This window comes from Manis javanica, chromosome 1 (assembly GCF_040802235.1).
Source record: "Manis javanica isolate MJ-LG chromosome 1, MJ_LKY, whole genome shotgun sequence".
NCBI lineage: Eukaryota > Metazoa > Chordata > Mammalia > Pholidota > Manidae > Manis > Manis javanica.
Window position 1 is genome coordinate 119,911,330 of NC_133156.1, and position 21,189 is coordinate 119,932,518.

At 33.6% G+C, this 21,189-nt stretch overlaps 1 protein-coding gene across 12 annotated transcripts in view; it reads left to right on the forward strand.

Annotated features, from left to right (window-relative positions):
* The window catches only part of FYB1 (FYN binding protein 1), a 148,226-nt gene that overhangs the window by 122,064 nt on the left and 4,973 nt on the right, over window positions 1–21,189 (forward strand). For 11 of the 12 annotated variants that reach the window (XM_037002535.2, XM_037002508.2, XM_037002522.2 and 8 more), the window contains 9 exons: window positions 950–1,109; window positions 1,613–1,757; window positions 5,577–5,599; window positions 6,606–6,669; window positions 7,472–7,609; window positions 9,052–9,077; window positions 11,023–11,089; window positions 13,644–13,734; window positions 14,809–14,971. In XM_037002535.2, the coding sequence (XP_036858430.2) occupies window positions 950–1,109; window positions 1,613–1,757; window positions 5,577–5,599; window positions 6,606–6,669; window positions 7,472–7,609; window positions 9,052–9,077; window positions 11,023–11,089; window positions 13,644–13,734; window positions 14,809–14,971 (877 nt within the window). The remainder of the gene's footprint in view (window positions 1–949; window positions 1,110–1,612; window positions 1,758–5,576; window positions 5,600–6,605; window positions 6,670–7,471; window positions 7,610–9,051; window positions 9,078–11,022; window positions 11,090–13,643; window positions 13,735–14,808; window positions 14,972–21,189) is intronic. The other variant, XM_037002539.2, reaches the window with a different exon arrangement.

Sequence of the window (21,189 nt, forward strand, 5' to 3'; positions counted from 1 at the left end):
CTAAGATATAAAATGTTTTGCAATTTTTAAATTCTGAAATTAAAACGCATCTTAAGATCATTGGTGTATCACAATTTATTAAGCTATTTTCTTAGTGATATATACTTTATGATGTGTCTCGATTAGTAACATCATAAGTTCAATAAAATAGGGTTAATCATCTTCAAACGTCACAATGCATATTTGCATATCAAAAGATCCAAGAAATTCTGTTGAAAAGCCGTCAGTTTAGGATTAGGAAATTGGGAGTTTAGAATTCATGTTCTGTACTAGATTATTTCCCTGCTGTCTAGAAATCATCATACTATTCAAGATACTAATTTTTTAAAACTCACCTAACATTTGTTTCCTTTTTTTTAAATTTACAAAGCTGTTTGTAACATATTATCTTGTTATTACAGGTAATGTAATACTCCAAGTTTAGAGATAAAGTACCACAAAGTTTAAAAAGAAAAGAAAGGAAGAAAATACTTTTTTCCTAAGTACAACCTACCACTACCACCTTTGCTGTTTCAGGCCTGCAGGGAACCACCAGGACAACTCCACAATGCAGAGGAGGAAAACACCTCCGTCTGCCGGTCAGACCACCAGCAAATACCATAAAAACACACAGCACCCAGCATGATTGTTGAACATAGTGGGATTTGGTTATCGTGGCTTCCTTTGAAAGCTTTTCTTACAGAGTTCCTGAGGTCAGCAGATCACTGCCACTCTCTTGGACCCCAAGGACATGCTTACGGTTCTTTACTGCTTCTGCCTGACCTCTGTGACTTTCCCCTAAGCCCTCCTATAGAAGAAGCTTCACCCTCAGTTTCTAGTTCAAACCTGTAAATGTTGGAAATAGGCAAGTTGACAACATTGTGGACATATTGTCTTTCTAAACTGCATTCCTTCAAGATTTTCTGAATAGTAAGGACGGCTGTTGTGATTTTTTTCCCTCTCTTTGCAGCTAACAGGCCCTATTCAAGTCATCCATCAAGCAAAAGCTTGCTGTGATGTCAAAGGAGGAAAGAATGAACTGAGTTTCAAGCAAGGAGAACAAATTGAAATAATCCGCATCACTGACAACCCTGAAGGGAAATGGCTGGGCAGAACAGCCAGAGGGTCCTGTGAGTGCAAATTCTCCTGTGACTTCAAAGGGTGTCTTTTTGAGCCAATATTAAATGTGTAAATTCTTCCAGAACAACTCAGAGGCATTAAATGAGGAGTACTTGTTACAGGGTAGATAAAGATAGAAAGATTTAAAATGACAGGTATAACCCCCATCTTCACCTCATCTGTGTTATCATTTTAGTGGGGAATGATGTAAATACATACATTATTCCAGGGAGAAACCAGGGGCAGTAGGCTCCTAAATGATGTTAAAAGGAAAACAATTCATGTGCATCACTTCAGAGTCTTTTAAGTATAACTCTAGGCTTACCCCAAACCACAACAGCCTAAGACATTGACGAAGTAAACATGTGTCTGCATGGGATGTCTATAAATCAGACTTGCGAGCAAAGAAATGAAAGGAAATATTAAAGAGCAAATGGGCAATTGATATTTTATTCACAACTTTGAAATATTTAAACTACAGTTACTTGAACATATTTCATTCCCCTTTTGGTAGATGGCTATATTAAAACAACTGCTGTAGAGATTGACTATGATTCCCTGAAATGGAAAAAAACCTCTCTTGGTGCTCTTTCATCAAGAGCTATGGAAGATGACCAGGAGGTGTATGATGATGTTGCAGAGCAGGATAATATCAGCAGGTAAGTGCAAATACAAATGGTAAAACAGATCAGACTGTCTGTCTCCTTGTCAAAGATTATGTATTTTAAGATCCTGGAATTTTACTTTCTGTATTTCCTACTGCTCTCTATCACTGAACTAAATTACCATTTATAAGTACTCCAAAGTCATTTGAAACTCCGCTGTCTTTTATTTTACTCATTGGTTATACGTGCCAAATACTACTTGAAATGTAATGGCCCATTTGCCAGATCTTGCCAAATGTGTTGTCATTCCAAAACGCTGTTTTATAACATTCATTCTGACTTGATCTTAGGGCTATGCCTCAAGTAAATATAGTTTTGCAAAATATGAAGCATGTAACATAAAACTTAGCTCTGAAAAATATAAAATTCTTTGCTCTAAAATCTCTGAGTCTAAATATATTTGTTGTTCTTATATAACAGAAACAATGATACTTTTTACCACAACCCTACTTTGCTCTTTAAAAGTAGAAGCTCAGTTTTACTTTTAACAGTAAAATTTGGTTCCCTATGATCCCTGGGGACCAAATAAGGGGCCAACCTTACATGGCCATTCATTCCACTAGATTAGACTGACCTTGCTTCAAGAATGTGGGAACACATTTTTTCCTCCTCTGATCTTCCTGGTGCTTTCCTCTCCTTCTTACTTTTCCATTCCTCTTTCATTCCTTCTCTCTTCCAATATCTCCCTTTCCTGGTAAAACCATAACCCCTTCAAGTTGAAGGAGAATAGGGAGGAAAATCTGCAGACCAGTTAAGAACCCTTGTTTTTCTATGGCCACGTTGTAGAATTGGGAAACCTCCACTGTGATCCCAAACACATGATCTCTGCTAGATCTTCACTTGGGTAAAAATATGTTTTCATTCTTCATCATTCAAATTTCAAAGGAAAAAGTTTTAATGATCAACCATTTAGAAAATGTAAAATGATCAAAATAGTAATACACTTACAACACATAATGATATACAAAGTTTCCCTCTTGTGGTCTTTTACCTCATGTCATCAATTAAACTTGTGCCACTTTCTGGCAGTTTTGTCTTTCTAAAATGAACTATAGCCTGCAATGCCATCTTATCATGTTATGACCATAAATTATGCAATGTATATCAAAACATGTGATGTATCCACTGGGATTTACAGATCATAAATTGGCTTTAGTAATTACAGACACAATTGACCTAGTTCAGAAATCAGTGAAATGCCAGTTCTGAGATCAGATGAGGTTCTGAGATTTATAGATTTTCTGGACATGAATATGTCATTCTACATGTTTTATCAGTATATATACTTTGAGTTTATCTTTTAAGAAAACCATATTTCTCTTATTTGGGGATCAAAGAACCCTGCTATATTAATAAATATATATTTACACTGATGTACGTACTCAAGAAAAAAATAATAAATCTGCAAAAAAGGGATGATGCTCTAAAAACGATGCATTATTTAACCATAATAGGTGACTATTTACCATAACTAACAGTATTAGCTTTTCCATTGTTTCAAGTCCATACATGCTCTAGTTAGCAAACACATAACAGAAAAAAAAAATTCTTTTAACAAAATGGAGTTGGAGGGTATGATTTTAATGCTCAGTATCATAAACAAATAGACCACCACAACATTTACCAGCATCTATTCCTCCCCTATGCATATTTAATAAGAAAATGAAAGAAGAGATCATTTCTACACAAGTTTTTTTTTGTTTTTGTTTAAACTACAGCTGCTGCTGGCAGAGATCTCATAACAGAACATGCTTTGTCCTTAGTAGAACAAGGAAAGATGCTGAGTCTAGCCAGAGGCTTGCCCTGGCAAGAATAAGAGAAGGCACCATCCTCTCCTTCCCCTCCTCCAGATGCCCCCTGGTCCCTGCACTCTTTAGCTGCTCTTTCTTCCAGGACAAGGAGAGCTGACCAGCCACCTCAGACTCCATGAGCTGACAGGAGGCTTAAAAGCACAGGTCCTGACAACTCTCTGCCTTCCTTTATTCTCAACCAAAGCAATTTTATAATAAATATGAAATGTTGACAGAAAGGAAGTTAAAAATGCAAATACCACTCTTCCATCACATAACAAACTTACTCCTATGTATGCTTCCCAACCGTTGTCCTTCCCTCCATCCTTCCCTCTTCCTCTGTGCTTTTCTCTTCTTGCACTCTCCTCTCCTTACCTCTACTACTTCTGTTAAACGTTTTGTATTCCAAACAGACCATTTTAGGAAGGTGAAGAATTGCTCCAAAAATGAAATAATGTATAGCAGCTTTGCTCCTCATGATTGTAAGTCTGCTTTCGGGTTCTCCTGGGAATTGGATTTGACAGTCTCCAAGATGGAATATATTTGTCAGGAATGGCAGCCAGCCAAAATTGCAATTTTTCACATAATTCCACTGTTTGTTTCATGCTCAAAGGGAAGCATCAGAGAAAAAGAATGTGAAAATAGTATGTAAACAAGTGGGGAATATACTTATACCTACTAAAAAATCACTTACTTACTTAATATGTTAAGACATTTATAACATATTTTTCCAAAGGTTTCATTACCAAGAGTATGTTTTTATTTTTAAATTAACAATAGATCTGCATCAGACCAGTTTCTTTTATCTTGATTTCAAAGGGAAAGAATCAGATAGGAGTATGTAGTAACACTGTATGGTTATAATATCAGACTGTTGCTGGTAGAGTATCCCAAAAGCAACAATTGCAGTACAGGCAGTGCAACAAGGTGTAGACAAAACATTGTACAGAAAGGAAGGATCCTGAAGTTCTTAGCTCTTCGGTTAATTAAAAGTGGGTTTGGTTAAGTCATTTAATTTCTTGGCACTTCAGTTTCTTTTTTGCAAAATAAAGGAACTGAAGCAGATGACTTCTGAGATTCTTCCAGTTCTCACAATCTACACTTTCTTTGCTCTCACAGAATTCACACTTTAGTGGGAGACACAGTTAAAAAAAACGATTTTAAAATAGGGAAAATATAGAATGTTATAGAAATAAATAAGATATACAGGCAATATGAGTTAGAGAATCACACTATTTAAAGCCCCATAAATAAGATTTCAATTTTTTTTAAAGTTCTCCCTTAGAATCATAGACACTGAGAAGTGTCTGGTGGTTACCATGGGGGAGGAGTTGGGTGGGGGAGAAAGTGAGGGGGGATAAAGGGGCACAGAAATTCCTAATCATATTATAAGTTGGTCACAGGGATAGTAGTACAACATGGAGAATATAGTCAAGGATTCTGTAACATCTTCCAATGTTGACAGATAGTAATTGCATTAGTGGGGGTGAGCATTTAATAATATGGGTAATTGTTGAACCACTATGTTGTATACTTGAAATCAATATAAGATTATATATTAATGATACTTCAATTTGAAGAAAGAACGCAATGCTATTGGACAAAGAGTAAAATGATGTGGTTATGATATTGAAAGAGAATTGAATTTAATGCAATAATGGTTCCATATGACTTCTAGAATAATACTCTTGTTACTTTCTTTAAAAATAAGTCCCTCTATGGAATGATATAATAATGTGTAATATGAAAACTGCCTTATGGAAAATGTTAGAAGCAAACAGTATCATTGTTTTGAATGCCTTAGGTAGATCTGAAACTCACTTGATTCTTATTAGGTTTGTTTTGTTGCTTGCCTTGTTACTTCTCATCCATTACAATAAGGAACAATGTTTCTTCCTCCTCACATGTAGTATCCTGAGAACTTCTCATTGGAATGTTATTTCTCTTTTGCTCCATATATGTACTTCTCTTACCAATAGCTAAATAATTCATATATTAATTTAATTTGTCTGTTTTTTCTTAGCCACAGTCAGAGTGGAAGTGGAGGTAAGTCACAGACTTTTATCAGCAGTTTCTCAAAGTCTTCAACATTTTGGTTGTATTCATGATACATGCTTTTGTTTGCAAACCATGAGGAGGATGTTTATGTGGTAGAAAGAATTCTGGACTGGGAACCAATGGACTGGATTCCAGTCCAGACCACTGAGTGACGCTGGGCAAGTCACCTCTTTCTTCCAAGTTTGTTATGAATGACTCCACTTCCAATGAGCCCAGGGCAGTCCTGATATATGCCAGTTGTCTGAGCACAGTTCTCAATAGCAATCCTTCACTTTCAGAAGCATCTTTAATTGGAGAATAACTCTTACGGTCACCTTAGCCATGACTCCTAAAGGCCCCTTGTTTTCTCATCAACAAAATAAGAGTATTTTACTTATGATTTGCAATGCTAAAAAAGTATTTGTCAAATAACAAGGTGCTTAAGGAGTGGCGGATAACAAACCAAACAGAAAAGGGTTTAACTTTTAAAATATTTTTTTGAGGAAATAAAAGGCCACCTTTCATTTCTTTCTTTGTATCAACTACTATCAATGTTCACAAATTCACTGTTCATCCCATTTGTTTTCTTCACTTATATCTTAGTGTCTTTTTCTAAATGTCTCGTCACTGTTAATTAAATTTTTCTTATCAACTTCTCAGTTCTCTTTTTCCACAATAAATTTTTAACTCTATTCTCTATTCAATTTTACTTTTTCTCATATTTATTCTCCACCATTCCTTTCATCTCCAGTGCATAATACCTTTTACCATCCCCCATATCTTTATTATATTTCAACTCTAAGAATTCCTTATAAAGTAATCAACAAAACAATTCCTTTACCTACTATCTATGTAAGAGTAGGAAAATAAAGTTGATTTTTATTTAAATAGTAAATATGAAAGAGGGATACTTTCTGCAGTTAAATATGGCAGATCTATGATCAAATTTTGAGTGACTATTACATGACCAAATTACAAAATTAACAGAAGATTTTCCTCCCTAATCCAAATGAAGGGATGTTCCCACCTCCCCCAAATGATGATATTTATGATGGGATCGAGGAAGAAGAAGATGATGGGTAAGAATAATCAATGAATTACCTTTTTTCATATGATTGTATATACTGAAATTTAGTTTTGATTTCTAGTTAGAGTAAAAAATGGTATTCCTTACTACATTACCAAAATGACCTGAATGTATAATTAATATCTGTAGTAAATCAGGAAATGTAATTGAACCACACTTAAAATGAAGTGGTATACCGTTTGGAAAAACTTCAACAACTATGTCAAAAAAAAGTGAAATAAATAAAGGATAAAGAGTTACAGACATAGATTTTTTTCAAAGTGTTTCCACTCATTTATTTAACAACCAATAATTTACTTTTACAATTCTCTCTGGAGAGCTTTATCAGTTGCATGACTATTCCTTATATAATAATCAAAGTTATAGGCAATCCAAATAAATTGAGACCATATGCTGTCTGTGGCAAAAGCAGTATTAAATACTTAATCCTTCAGTCATTTAAGCCTTTGAAATGGCATATTTTTAAATTTAAAATCTATTAATTACTTAACTTTAATCATAAAATAAAGCTAAATTGATGTTTAAAACTTAATCCTGAATTAGCTTGCTACTTTAAGAATGAAGAGAAATCTCACTAAACAGAAAAAAAAACAACTTACCTACTATTTACCTAGTAGCAGCAGTATTCAAAGACGCTGACCTATATGCTAAATAGTATCATCATGTTGAATACAATGAGTAACTTTCTGCCTGAATGATCAATGCAGCATAAGTATAAAAAACCTGAAAGTCCACCCAGTATCTTTACGTTCCACCAATTATTACATTCTGACCAATGCCTGCATGCTCCCAAGCTCCACACTACAGGTTGAAGAGAAGAGTAACTCGTGGTCCTGGGGGATTTTGAAGATGATAAAGGGAAAAGATGACAAAAAGAAAAGTATACGAGAGAAACCTAAAGACTCTGAGTCAGTCAATAATGAAGGTCCATAGTAAGAGTCAACCAAACAAATCCAGTGCACAATAACTACACTAATATTAATTTAATCAAATGCTACTAATATTTTATCACCAATAACCAAATTCTGACAGGCTGAAATCGTTTTAATGTTATTTTCTGTTAGTCTTCTTCGCCTCATTTACTACACACACACAACATCACATACTCATACACACACGCTCTATTTAGGAGGATTTATTTTTTTACTATAACAGTATTTTAACAATACTTATCAATATTTTATATTGACTACTCTTTTAAAAATCAACTTGCTAAAATAAAGGATCCAATTCAAAATTTCTTTTCTCTAAATACAGTACTTTCAGTCTTTGTAACTCCGTTATACAGCAGTGATGCATTATTTCTATTTGAATAACATATTTATATTATACTAAAATTATTCTATATATCTTCAGTTTGCCTAAATAAAAACTAAAGGATAAATTTTCTATTTCCATCCCAAAATAACTTTGGCATAAATTACCTATGAATTTGAAGGATCTTAGTCATATTTGCTGATACTTATTGTTTTATATGTGCCTAATAGATTCACCATACTTAGCTGAAGTCTTTATAAGATATTAATTCCACATAGAATTCCTCATTTTAAGTCCTTTTGTGAGACACTAAAACAGCACTCAATAAACAGAACTTAAAATTATAAGTAAAGAAATCTTCTCTTGATGCAGCATTACTCAAATACAGTCCTTACTTGGAAATAAAAGCAGAGGTTTGTTTTTTTCACCACACGTACACATCACCTAATTTCTGATTTTGAATCATTTGAACTAATGACCTCTCACACTTTACTGTAACCGTGCACCATTCTTCCAGTGATGTTTGTGTGTTTTTAAAGTCCAGAAAGCAATAAAAGCAAAGATCTTTTTCTCTTGCAACTAAATGTCACCCAATCCTGATTTCAGATCACCTCTATTAATAACTTTCTCTCTGGTCTCAACAGATATTCTTTTCTTATTCACCATTCTCCTGTTTTATGATATGTATGTAGTCATATGAAGATTCCTATGACCTTAATTGGTTTTGACTTTGTATTTCCACTTCTTGAGTCAAATAAACAATTTGGGGCCTGAGCTATATGCTACAGTGACTCCAAATATTGGGTCTGGTTAATTTACTCTGATGTGAAAATATGCCCAAACCTCATAGAACCAATCAGAAAACATGGGTCTAATAGCTATGGGGGCAAAATAAACTACTGAATGTCTTGACTTTTAACTTTTTGGGCCAACATCAGAATTCAAAAAAGTCTTACTAAATTTCTAATTAGTAGACAGAAACTGGGATTTAGTGGAGAAATGGAGGATGAGAAAGGAATGAAAGCCTATAAACCTCTAGGCTGTTAATCTGTCTCAAATAAAGGACTCAATTTCTGTGTTTATATTGGTCTCATAACTGTTCTCATTTTCTTTCCAGTTTCCCTGCTCCTCCTAAACAACTGGGTAAGTAATAAAAGCTAATTATGCATTGTATATCTCATTTCTTGCAGATGGGACATGGAAAAAGCACTGGATATTCATGATATCTAGACCAATGTCCCGACTCTGAAGATAATAAATTGTATAATCTTGTCAAAGAACTGTACCTTGGGTAGCTACAGTTTCTCAGCAGTAAAATGGTGAGAAGAGGAAAATACTGTGGTTTATAAACAGTTCTGCTAGTCACTGGGGTCACTATGGACAGAGGGAGAAGTGAGCAGGGGATTAAAAGTCTAAAGTCTTGACCCCATGTCCCCCAACCACAGTTCAGTCAGAGATTGATATATTGGATCTTTGCATAAAGATTTCTAAAAATATACCAGATTTTTAGGCCACCAAAGCCCTAAATCTAAATTTCTTTGATCGTTTAAATATATGACTTACATTTGGACATTTTCCACTGCTTAATGTTAAACAGTTTCTTTGTACAGTTTCAACACCTGTTGAGACAGAGCTTTAAAAGACTTTTCTTAAATTTATTTTGCACAAAACAAAATGTTTCACAAGAATATTCAGGGGCTTTCTAAATGTTTATTTTAATTTATCAATAAATTGAAAGAGTAAACCAAACACAAAGATAATCTATTTTCCAGACTGTTTACCTGACTTTGTTTTCAGTTATCAATTTGAAAATATGTAAGACTCCAATTCAAACTGATCAATAACTGATGATGAGATTATATCTTAATAAAAAATTTTCAAAAAGTACCCAAGAAACTTAGCTCCACAAAGAGTAGGTATAAAATGGAGCAAATCTGATCAATTAAGTAAAAAAAAAAGTTTTTTCTTTTGTTCTCAAGTATGTCTTAAGTGTTGTGTATGGAAGGGCAATTTTATCCATCCTGGAAGCCAATGATAAGTCGTAATTTTTACACATTTATCATAAATTCTTCATATCTGAGCAAGTTTTATCCTGTGTTAATTAACCTGAATGGGGGGAGAATACACACACATACATACACAGAGGTATGTGCATACATATATACAGCACGAGTATATACAGAGAGGGGAATCTTCAAAGGAAATAAAATCCTGCCACTAGCAGAGGACATTTAAACTTGCAATGGTAATTTTTCCTTAAAATATTTGTATGCCCTTCAACTCAGCTTGCTTTGCTGTGGAGAAACTTAATAGGTGGAGAGAGGAAGGGCTTTAATAAGTGGATTCCTCCTGATTTTATTAAAAAGAAGTCTAGAAGGAAGAAATTATCTCCAGATTGTAAAAGCCAGGAACCAGATAAAGTCAGAGCAACTTTTCAACCAATACTGATTCTCAAAACCTGCTAGTGTTAGAAATGTCTTATTAGTAGAAACACTCTTTCCATTTTAAGGTAGTGCCACACCTAATATTACTATAAGGTGAAAATTAACAAAGAACAGATCACTGAGTAAAAGAGAATGGCAGATACAAATAGATAGGTAGATGGATAGTTAGACATAATAGATAAAGACAAAGACTTAGACACAGACATAAAAATAAAATGTTATCTATTATCATAGCACCCCAAATCCCATAAGAAATTTGACTTCGGTCTCCATTGCCTATTGCCAGTGCTGGTAATGGCTGATTTGTTTTCAGCTCTTTTATAATCTTGCCATTCATTCATCACTTTTGGGGATCTTCATAGAATCTCAATCACTGTTTTGGGGGACTTTCCCTGATAATGATAGTTGCAAACAGAGTCACCGGTTTTCCAAGGGATATTTATTTATCCAGGGAGTCATCCAGGGAGATTAGAACGTCTCCCTTTTAAGGAACAGAAAAGGCTTCCAAGGAGAAATGTACAGAGACCCCAGGAAAACTCCCTTTGTTGTCCTTGCAACAACTTCATGTTAAAAACATCATTGAATGCTTCTATCAAAATATAAACTAGCAGTGCTTCAACATTTGCTCTTTTATCTTCTATTAGACATGGGAGAGGAAGTTTATGATGATGTGGATGCCTCTGATTTCCCTGCTCCATCAGCAGAGATGAGGTAATTAACATGTTCTCATTGCAGTGAAGTAATGAAAATCAGACTGCTCAAGAAAATTGAATGAGAATGAAGTTATGACGGAGTGTATGTCCACTGTGTGTGCTCATGTTCACTTTGTCCTCTTCTCCGTGATTCCAGCCCTGATTGTTTCTACCAGGTTTGTGAGTGGAGAGCCTTGATCCTCCTCCTCCTGTCTTTCCCGTACCTCACCTTTCTCCCTCCCCCTCCCACATTCCCAGTGGTTTTTCTCCTTTTCTGCTCATTATCCTCTGTCCTGTGACTCACTGAAGTCTGAATCCATTTATTCATTCATTCAGCCATTCTCTGGGAAAATATTTGAGAGCCTGATCACATCTAATTCATCTCCTCCCTTTATTTTTACTCTTTTGCTAAAGTCTTTTTGGCCTTCAAAACATTTCTTAGTTTATATCTCAACCCTCACCCATCTTCTGTCCTCCACAGGGAGATTTTTTTTCCCTTTGATGAAAAAAAGGAGTATTTGGTTTTTTTTTAAAAGGACTTTCAGATATGTCTCTTTTTCATAAAAGCATCAGATTCTCCAATTCCATTCAAAATCTTTTAAAAGTCAACAGTGAATAGTGGCATTCTTCAGCTCACCTCAAGTTTCAATTTAATTTTAGGCTAAAATTGGATGAAAACCTGTTAAGATCAGTTAATACAAAAGGAGTGCCTTTTGAAAACTGTTTTAAAATAGAAAGTAAATGAGAAGATACTTTTTTATATTCCAACAGATATGTGACATGATCTGACACATACTGTGTGTAAAAGCAAGAACACCTCTCTAACTTTTTTAAGAAAAAAGAAAGGTGAATAAACAGATCTTGGACTTGAATAGGTAAAGGATGAAAGTAACATAAATGGAATACAACAACAGGTGTCTTCTGAGCTGCACTGGTAAAAATACAATAGAGAACTATAAGTATTTTTTACCAATATTGTTAAACTAATTTTACTGGACAAGAGGCAGTCTCAAGATCAAAGAAACTAAAGAGAAAATCTGCTGTCATTTGTAATATGAAGATCAACTTCTATAAGCAAAACAAGCAAGAAAGATTAAAGGAGGCTCATTCTCCTTTCTCAGTGCCCCATGAAAGGAAAATCAAATCTTCTTCAGGGATATGTTACTTTTAAAAATTCCTCACCATCAGAAAGTCACTTCCATCCCTGACAGTTTTTAATGCACATTTCTGTTTTATGCTACCATAGAAATGCCACCACCACATTCCATTAAATAACTGGCTAGGAACCCAGAATCATACAATGGTTTGTTTCTCCAAGCAAAACAAACCCCAGCCATTTAAACTTTATGTGATATATAGTGTTTTCTTTCCTGTTGCTTATTTTCCAAACTTAACACAATTTTATGTTCTCTAACACAGAATTTTTTTTAATTAATTAATTTGAGTAAATTGTTCTCAAAGGGAGCTTGTGGTGCATTTTTAACATTCGTGTGTATTCTGATGGCTCCAGAGTGCTAATCTGGGACAGCAATACCACTGTGGCCCAACCACTGTGGCCTAGAGTACCATAAAATAGGAGATACTCAGGGATGATGCAGAACCTAAAGCAGGATATTGTGCTAATTCGTTTCACACTGAATGAACTCAATTCTAAGATTCAAAAGTTAAGAGCCTAACATTTTAAATAAATCAGTTACAAACAAAACTTTATCTTAGGTGATCTAAACAAAAGTTTATCAATGTTCACACATGTTCATTATTCACAAATATTCTGATTTTTAAAATTCCCTTCCAAATAGATTCACAGCCTTTCCTTAACATCCATATTTAACCCTAGTGAATGGTTCTCCTCTTTGGCTATAAATTATATCATCCAGGGAGTTTTAAAACCTGAATATTGGTACCTGTACCCCATTCAGTCAAATTAATTAGAATTTTAATTTAATTTAGCTAGAATATCTGGTAATTAGATAAAGGCAGTGGTATTTTTTAAAAGCTTCCCAGATAATCCTATGTGTGGCCAGGCTAGGGAATCACTAATTTAGGCTTAGTCACCACTCGTATCACAACTGGATTTAGTGTGGCTGGCATCTAGGAGATACCACCCTGGCTCCATTTTAAATAGGTTTGAAAAAACTAACATATAGAAAAACTTCTTAGCCATGAAAAAAATTTTTTTAAGAGTTTTTTTTTTTAATGCCTTTTCTATGACATCATCCAAGCCACTTAACTATCTAGGAAGGGTTGAAAAACATAGGGAGTTCAAGACTAGGTCAGATCCTGTGAAACCACTCATGTGTAACCATGTTTAAACTATACCTCAGTGATCTTACATGGTTCAACATAAAGGTAACTCTTCCATTTTAACTCACAATCTGTATTCTCTTGAGAAATTTCTTCTGCATTATAAACTATCATCTATTATAATGAATGTAGTGGATTTCTAAGAAAAATAATTAATTGAAAACAAATTTTAACAAAAATTCAGTATTATGAATAAAGTCTCTATTATACAGTCTTCTTTTTATATTTTTGAAATTAAGTATTGTTCTATGTGTGTTCTGCCATCTTAGTCAAGGAGCCAAGGTCCAGACAGAAGAAAAAGACCCTAAGAAGCTAAAAAAGCAGGAAAAAGAAGAAAAAGACTTCAGGAAAAAATTTAAAGTATGTCATATTTAAATGTCACACAAAGTTCAAAACACCAATGAAAAAAATTCAATGATTTTTAAGTACCAAAATGCACATTTTAAAAGTACAATTATCAATATCATAGTTACCCATCATAATTCCTTTATTTTCTACAAAATGTATTTCAGATTTAAATTTAGTCCTATGACAAATTAAGCAAACTCTCATACATGCATAACATATATACTGCAATAATCATAAATTTAGTTATCCTTTGAAATTTGATAAGATGGTAATCTAAAAATAGAATGAATAAAAAATGTGTGTGTCTGCATATATATATATACATAATACAATGAAATATATTATTCCACTGTATTGTGTATTCCATAATATATGGTGATATGTATTATGTATATATACATAGTATAAAAAATACACAATGGGATATTATACAGCCATGAAAAAGAAAGGAGTCCTGCCATCTGTAACAGCATGGATGGACCTGTGGGCATCATGCAAGGTGAAATAAGTTAAAAAGAGAAAGAGAATTGCTGTATGTATATTACTTATATATGGAATCTGAATAACCAAACTCATAGAAACACAGAGTAGAATAGTGGCTGCCAGAGGCTGAGAGTGTAGAGGGAATGGAAGATGCTGTACAAATTTTGAGTTATAAGATGGATAAGTTTAAGGGATCTAATGTACCGCCAGTGAGTGTAATTATCAATACTGTGTTATGTATTTGAAAGTTGCTGAGAGAGTAAATCTTAAATGTTCTTACCACAAAAAAGAAATGGTAATTAGGTTAAGTGATAGAGGTATTAGCTAAAACTGTGATAGCAATCAGTTTGCAATATGAGTGTATCAAACTAGCATACGTACACTTTAAACTTAATATTTTTTTCACTTTGAAAATAGCTGTTGTATTAGGTTGGTGAGGTTATGAGTGATATTTTCCCCCAAAAAGTTTTCTTTAATGTTTTCATAGTATCTTTTGAATAAGGAACTGTTTATTTAGCAAAGACTTTCTTAATCAATCTGTATGAATTACTTTAATAATACACATCAATCAATAATGTGAATGTTTTCTCTTTATTTTTCCAGTATGATGGTGATATTAGAGTTCTGTATTCAACCAAAGTTGCATCCTCCTTAACTTCTAGAAAGTGGGGGACCAGAGATCTACAGGTAAAGCCTGGTGAATCTCTTGAAGTTATACAAAACACAGATGATACAAAAGTTCTCTGCAGAAATGAAGATGGAAAATGTAAGTCACTGCTTACTCTTCATAGATATGGCACTCCAGAATTTAACAAACAAACAAGTTTTAGTGATCTGATTTTATTAACTTTTTTTTCTATGCTTTGTGAATCATGGAAAACATTTGAGAAATTAGAGATCTGGCTGTGCTGAAATCAGTGTATTTTATTTTAATCTTGTTTTTACTTTCCTCCTGATTTATTTGGCACTACAGTGCCAACTTAATGCCAAATTAGTGCTTCTCAAAAGGCAGTCCAACAGACCACCGGCATCAGAATACACTTCTGTGCATAATGAAATTGCAGTTGCCTGGACCCACCCTTGACTTGCTGAGTCATAAGCTCTGGGAGTCAGATGGATTTTGTGATCATAACTTCTTCCCCAGCTTGTTCTTATGTACATTAAAGTGAAGTCCACTGTGGTAGTGGTGAGAGGCTTCTGCTCTAGCCTGGTTTTGAAATTACATAGCATATGTCACACCTCGAATTTCCCGTTTTCCTACCTTGCAAATTCACTTGTTCTCATTTCCTATTTGAACACACTTGGTATGATATAGTATTCTAAATAATTACAAGAGAGCCCCTGTCCTCTTTGACTTTATCAGCTATTAAAGCTGACAGAGGAAAACGTTTTTGTCAAATTTTAAAAGGAAGTTTATTTCATTTAAGCCCATAAAAAAGTAATTCAAAATTATGCTGTCCTATATTTAAAACTGAATGGCTACCCCATATCAGCTCGGTTAGTCTGCACAGAAAACATGAACTCTGTGAGTCGAATTTTAATGACAGGAAGGTGACTCAGGGACAGGAACTGAAATGGGAATTGTTAAGAATAAAAACAGTGACTCAAGGGTGGGGAAAATGGATCTGAAGTTATCATGGAGGAGGTGTGGTTGGCTTTTAAGGGAGAAAATGGAATGTGGGTACAAAGGATAAAAAGCAGGGATACAGTAGTATTAAGACTTGAAGCTCACTGGAAATAATGTATAGATCATGCTCCAGGAGACAAAAACCCCCATTCAGACTGGCATCAGTAGGATGTAACCCAAGGAATAAACTTAAATGCAGAAAAATATGTAAATTAAAAGGTCATCAAAAATAGTTTTAAAATTCTCAAAAATACAAAGATTTTTAAATGTGATGAATATTCCAAATTGAGTATTGAATATTTTACATGATGACTCTGATAATGTGAAGAAATTCTCATGACACAATTGTAAGAGAAATAAGAAGCCTGCTTAATATGGGATAGGATTTACAGCCATTTATGCAAACAAAAGAAACTAAACTTAAGTGCATGCTAATAGTGGTTGATTAGAGTGATAGACCTAAATGATATATTTTCTTTCCTCTATTTTCCAAATTATTTCACATTTTTCACGACAGAGAATGTCCCAGTACTGATCATGTGGACCTTTCTCCAGTACACAAGCTTCAGACACATTTTACCATGCTGTCCTGAGATTACTGTTCTTAGCAACAAATGCCATTTGGTTTTGAAAGCAACAATCCAAGTTGAGATCAAAGCTCCTCAACTTAAAAGTACATACACATCACATGGAGATCTTGTTAAAAATGCAAATTCTAATTTAGTAGTCTGAAGCGAGGTGTGACATTCTTCATTTTACCAAGCTCCCAGGTAATTGATGTGGCCGGTCCTTGGAACATACTCTGAGTAATAAGAATGAAAATGACCTCCTCAACAAACACGTATGGATATAGACAAGCAGGAATACGTACTGCACCAGAAAAAGAAATTTAGAGAAGACTTCTATCTACCTTAATAATGAGAAAAAGAAAAAACCACTCAGGAATAATTTTATTATTTGCAATCATTTCCTATTTGGACATCAAAAATTCTAAATACTGTGGTGATTACAGAAGGGCTCCTGTTCTTAGAATTTATCATCTGTTAAAAATAAGATGCAGAAACATTACATTTTAAAAATCCTTCCTTAAACTGGATCCTTGACATTCTTAATTTTCTTAATTTCTGATCCATTCCTCACATAGTCCTATAGGATTTGAGATGATTGCTGTATGGATTTAACCCTCCCTCACCTAGATTATAGCAATAACCTTTCAAGTGATATGTCTCCCTTATCCTTACCCTTATCCATTCCCCACACTGTTACTCAAATATTATTTTTAAAAGCACAAAGTCTTTAGACTAGTATATTAAACCCTTTATGATCTAGCCTCACCCTCATCAGCTATTTCCTCACCCCATTAGCTATTTCCTCGCCCTCATCACCTGTGTCAGTAGCTGCAACTGACACTTCACAAATACAAACTACTTGTCATTCTCTAATAAATCATACTATTTTGTCCTTCTACACTATTTTATTCTATTGGAATGCCCAAATTGTCTACTGGAAACAACTCAGTTGTCATCTCAAAGTGGAAGCATATCTACTTCCTACTCCCCAGCCACCTCCTCTCAATTCATCTCTCCCCTGGTCTTCCATGAACCACTTTTGCTAATGTAATTGTCCCTTTTGTTATACAAATATATTACTCTTATTAGACTATGAACTTGAGAGCAGCTTCAGTGAAGTGTTCTCAACATTGTATCACCAACACATTTTACAGGGCCTGGCATCTTGTTTGGGGCTTGAGGAATTGACTGTAACAATTTGGAGATTGCGGATGGAAAACCAAATTGAAGGCTGGCATATAGACATTCACAGGAAGAAGTCTGTTGAATAGTTTAAGTTGTTAGAAGAAATTCTCTGTCTTAGCGTTAGTAATGACATTTGCTTGTTATGTATCATTTCTCTAAATCTTGCAGTTCCTTATTTCTAAGTCTTCTGATTAGCAGTAGAGGCATTTACAATCTAACACCATAGTGACCCTAACATTTTCCTTACTCTCCATTCTTCTTTAATCCATCGAAGAAAACATAGCTTACTTAAACCTAATTTACAATGATAGAAATAAGAAGCTAAATCATTAACAATAATCCCTTGCCATTGTGAAGTGGAGTACAAGCCACTTTTACAGGTGTTATCACATTTGATCAAGTCTCACCAAATGACTTGTAAAAGTGCATATTGTGGAGGCATTGAGGTCTTAAATATATATTTCTGGCACATCCCTAACTGTTTAGAATTTCTTGCTAATATTTGCACATATTCCACAACTCAATGTCTCATAAGCTGTGAGTTTTCCCACCTCCTGTCACTGGGAAAAAATTTTCTACATAAAGTGTGGAGTGAGACATGAGCTGAGTTATCTGTGGTCAAAATGTTCTTTGCATATCAAAGAAAAGAGAATTTTAAAGATGCTTTGGATTTTCCCAAATCCAACTGATCATGTTTGCTTAAGTAATTTTGTTTTCAACTGTAAAACAATACATGTTCACTGAAGAAAACATTTTTAGTTCAGAAATCTTTAAAGTCACCTGATTTGAAGAAATAAGAGAAGTAAGTACAAGTAAGTAGAGAGAGAGAGAAAGGAGGGAGAACATCTCTATAAAACAAGGATGATAATTTATATTTAATGTTATACACTGCATTTTGTTTTCTCTATTATATTATGAGCCTTTTCCATTGAAGTTGGACATTGTTCCACTTGCCTGGGTAAATCTATATAATATGATTTTATTGTTTTGAACCACTTGAGGCCAAATTGAGTTAATTTAACTTTATTTCTGGATTTGCTCATAACAAATGAGACAATAAGGAAATAAGTCATTTTTTATTAAGTAAAAGATTTGAAAATATTGGAACAAAGATATTTTCCATTTTTTTTCAAGATGAGTTTGCATTTCCTTGGTAATTTTATATTCACAACACCCTTCTGAAAGGTGAGTCATTAGTCCTGGGACACATCTGCCCTGTAGCAAGTAAACATTTGGGGAAGAAATTAACTGGCACATATGGGGGGTGGGTGTTACTTTCTCAACTAGCTCTATCCCCTCACATATTTCAAAACATGTGTTTCAAGATACTGTGTTCTTCTCTATGAAGATGAGGTTTCCAAATAATACTTTCTTATTATATGTGAGAATCTTTAGTATGCCAGCACTCACAGTATTATAGGACGGACCAAACACAGCAGCCATTCTACATGGCATGAAACCATGATGAGTATTTTCTTATTCCATTTGTTTGTATTGTTCATTAACATTCCCTATGATGGATACACATGGAACATGTGAGCAAAGAGAGCATTTTTCTACTGCAAAAAAAAAAAAAATTATTTCTAGGAACTACAATGGAGAGATTATATAAAAATTGAGAGCAAGTCATTTGTTTTGACACTGGCATGAATCATACTTTTAATAGAATTAAGTTTCAGAAATTTTTTAAAGGTACCAGATAGCAAAATCTATGCTGTACTAAAAGGTCATTAACCCCATCAAAATGCTATACAACAGTAATTTTATAGCTAATGAACCTCAAATTATCACATCATTTTGGGGAACTAAAACAGAGCAGCACAGTACCATCCTACATTCCATCTCTTTGATACATATTTCTTAAATAATGTAAACAACTATTGATATTTATGTGTCTTAAACACACAACAATAGAGCACTCCACAAAAGAAAAACTGACCTCTGGGACTCTTGCACAAGCAAGATATAGGAGGAAATGTAATAGGAGTTTGAGAACCCAAGTGAAGATATTTTTAATAATTAATTTTATGATGTTTAGGTAATAAAACCTTATACCATGAGTTATTGATTTTAGACATATAAAGGATTGTTTTAGTGCTTAATAACAGGTACTGTTTTATCCAGGTCTATACAATTTTAGCAGAAATGAGTTTTTAGAAGTTGATTACCTAAATGCACAGAAAATAAAAACCTTTAATTTCCAAAAATGGTGAATATATTCTCTTTTTTTTTTACCTTTATTTAATCTAAAGATTTAAAAAAAACAAGAAATATATTTGATGCTAGTATAATTTCAGTCTGGCAACACTTTATAATTTCTTAAACATTTTTCTGATTTTCTATATTCTAATTTTAATTCAGAGTTCAGTTTAGTTTAGTTTTTTAGTTTACAAAGCCCGAACACCTCACAAGATTGACTTCATTGTTAAAAGCTTTGACTGGTGTACATCATTATTTTTAATTAACTTAATGATGAATAGGTCATTATACTGTCTGATTTCCAATTCGTTTTAAGAGAAAATTCATAATGGAAGTAGAACCACCATTTTCACTAATGAAAAAAAATTGTGGCTATTACTGTCTGTAGAGAACTGTTAACATTTTATTTTAGCCTCAAACATGTACAGATACAGACAGATTGCAGTTATTGCAACCCTAACACAAAATCCACAATTTGTTCTAAAAGCTTGTTTTCTATAAAGATTTTCTCTTTTGAGAGACACATATAAAATTGAATTTGTTAAAGATGAGTTTATCGCCTTTTGAAAATTATGTTAAATTATGGTATATCATAAATTTTTTGAGTCTATTAACATGAAATGAATCAAAGAACTGATATCAAAGACTACCCAAGGACCATAGACATTTATTTTAGATATTCTTTATAGTAATAAATTTTGCTACTTTTGCTTTAACTGAAATAAAAAGGAAGGTGTAACATGATCTAATTTTTCATTCTCTGAGTTAAAATTACTTTATTGTGCTTTCATCATTTTGAAACATGCTTCATTACTTCCATAATACAATTCTTGCTAACTGCACTACTACTTCATTACTTCCATATTACAGAAATTCAAACTAACTTGATTCTTTCTTTTCCAAATATGATTCTTATAAACAATATTCATTAAAGAGTGATGAATTTCTTGATAAAATATTTCAGTGGAGTTTTTTTTTTAACCCTGGAATATTTCAAGGGAAAGTTAATTTTCTTAAAGGAGTTTCAATCTACAATTTCAGTAATGTGATCCCAACATTATTTGAAAAATGTTTTTGCAGTTTAAATTGACATCAGTAAATTTGGGTTTATCATCATTTGTACTAATCTTTGCTTATGAGCTTCCTGGGTTATAATTTTTTACACATTTACTCTGATTTAGAACCAAAACCAGATCTAAAGTGGACCAAAAACAATAGATTGACTCACTGAAAGAAATTATTTACAGACTGTATTGATAAGGCAATAAATAGTACTAATCTCAAGAATGCAATAGCGTTTAGGTGCTGACATCAAACTAATAATTGCAAAGGTTAGTAATATTAATTAGATGTCAGCAGACATTTCTCAAGAAAAATAGTCCTTATTTATTCTTAAAAGCATTT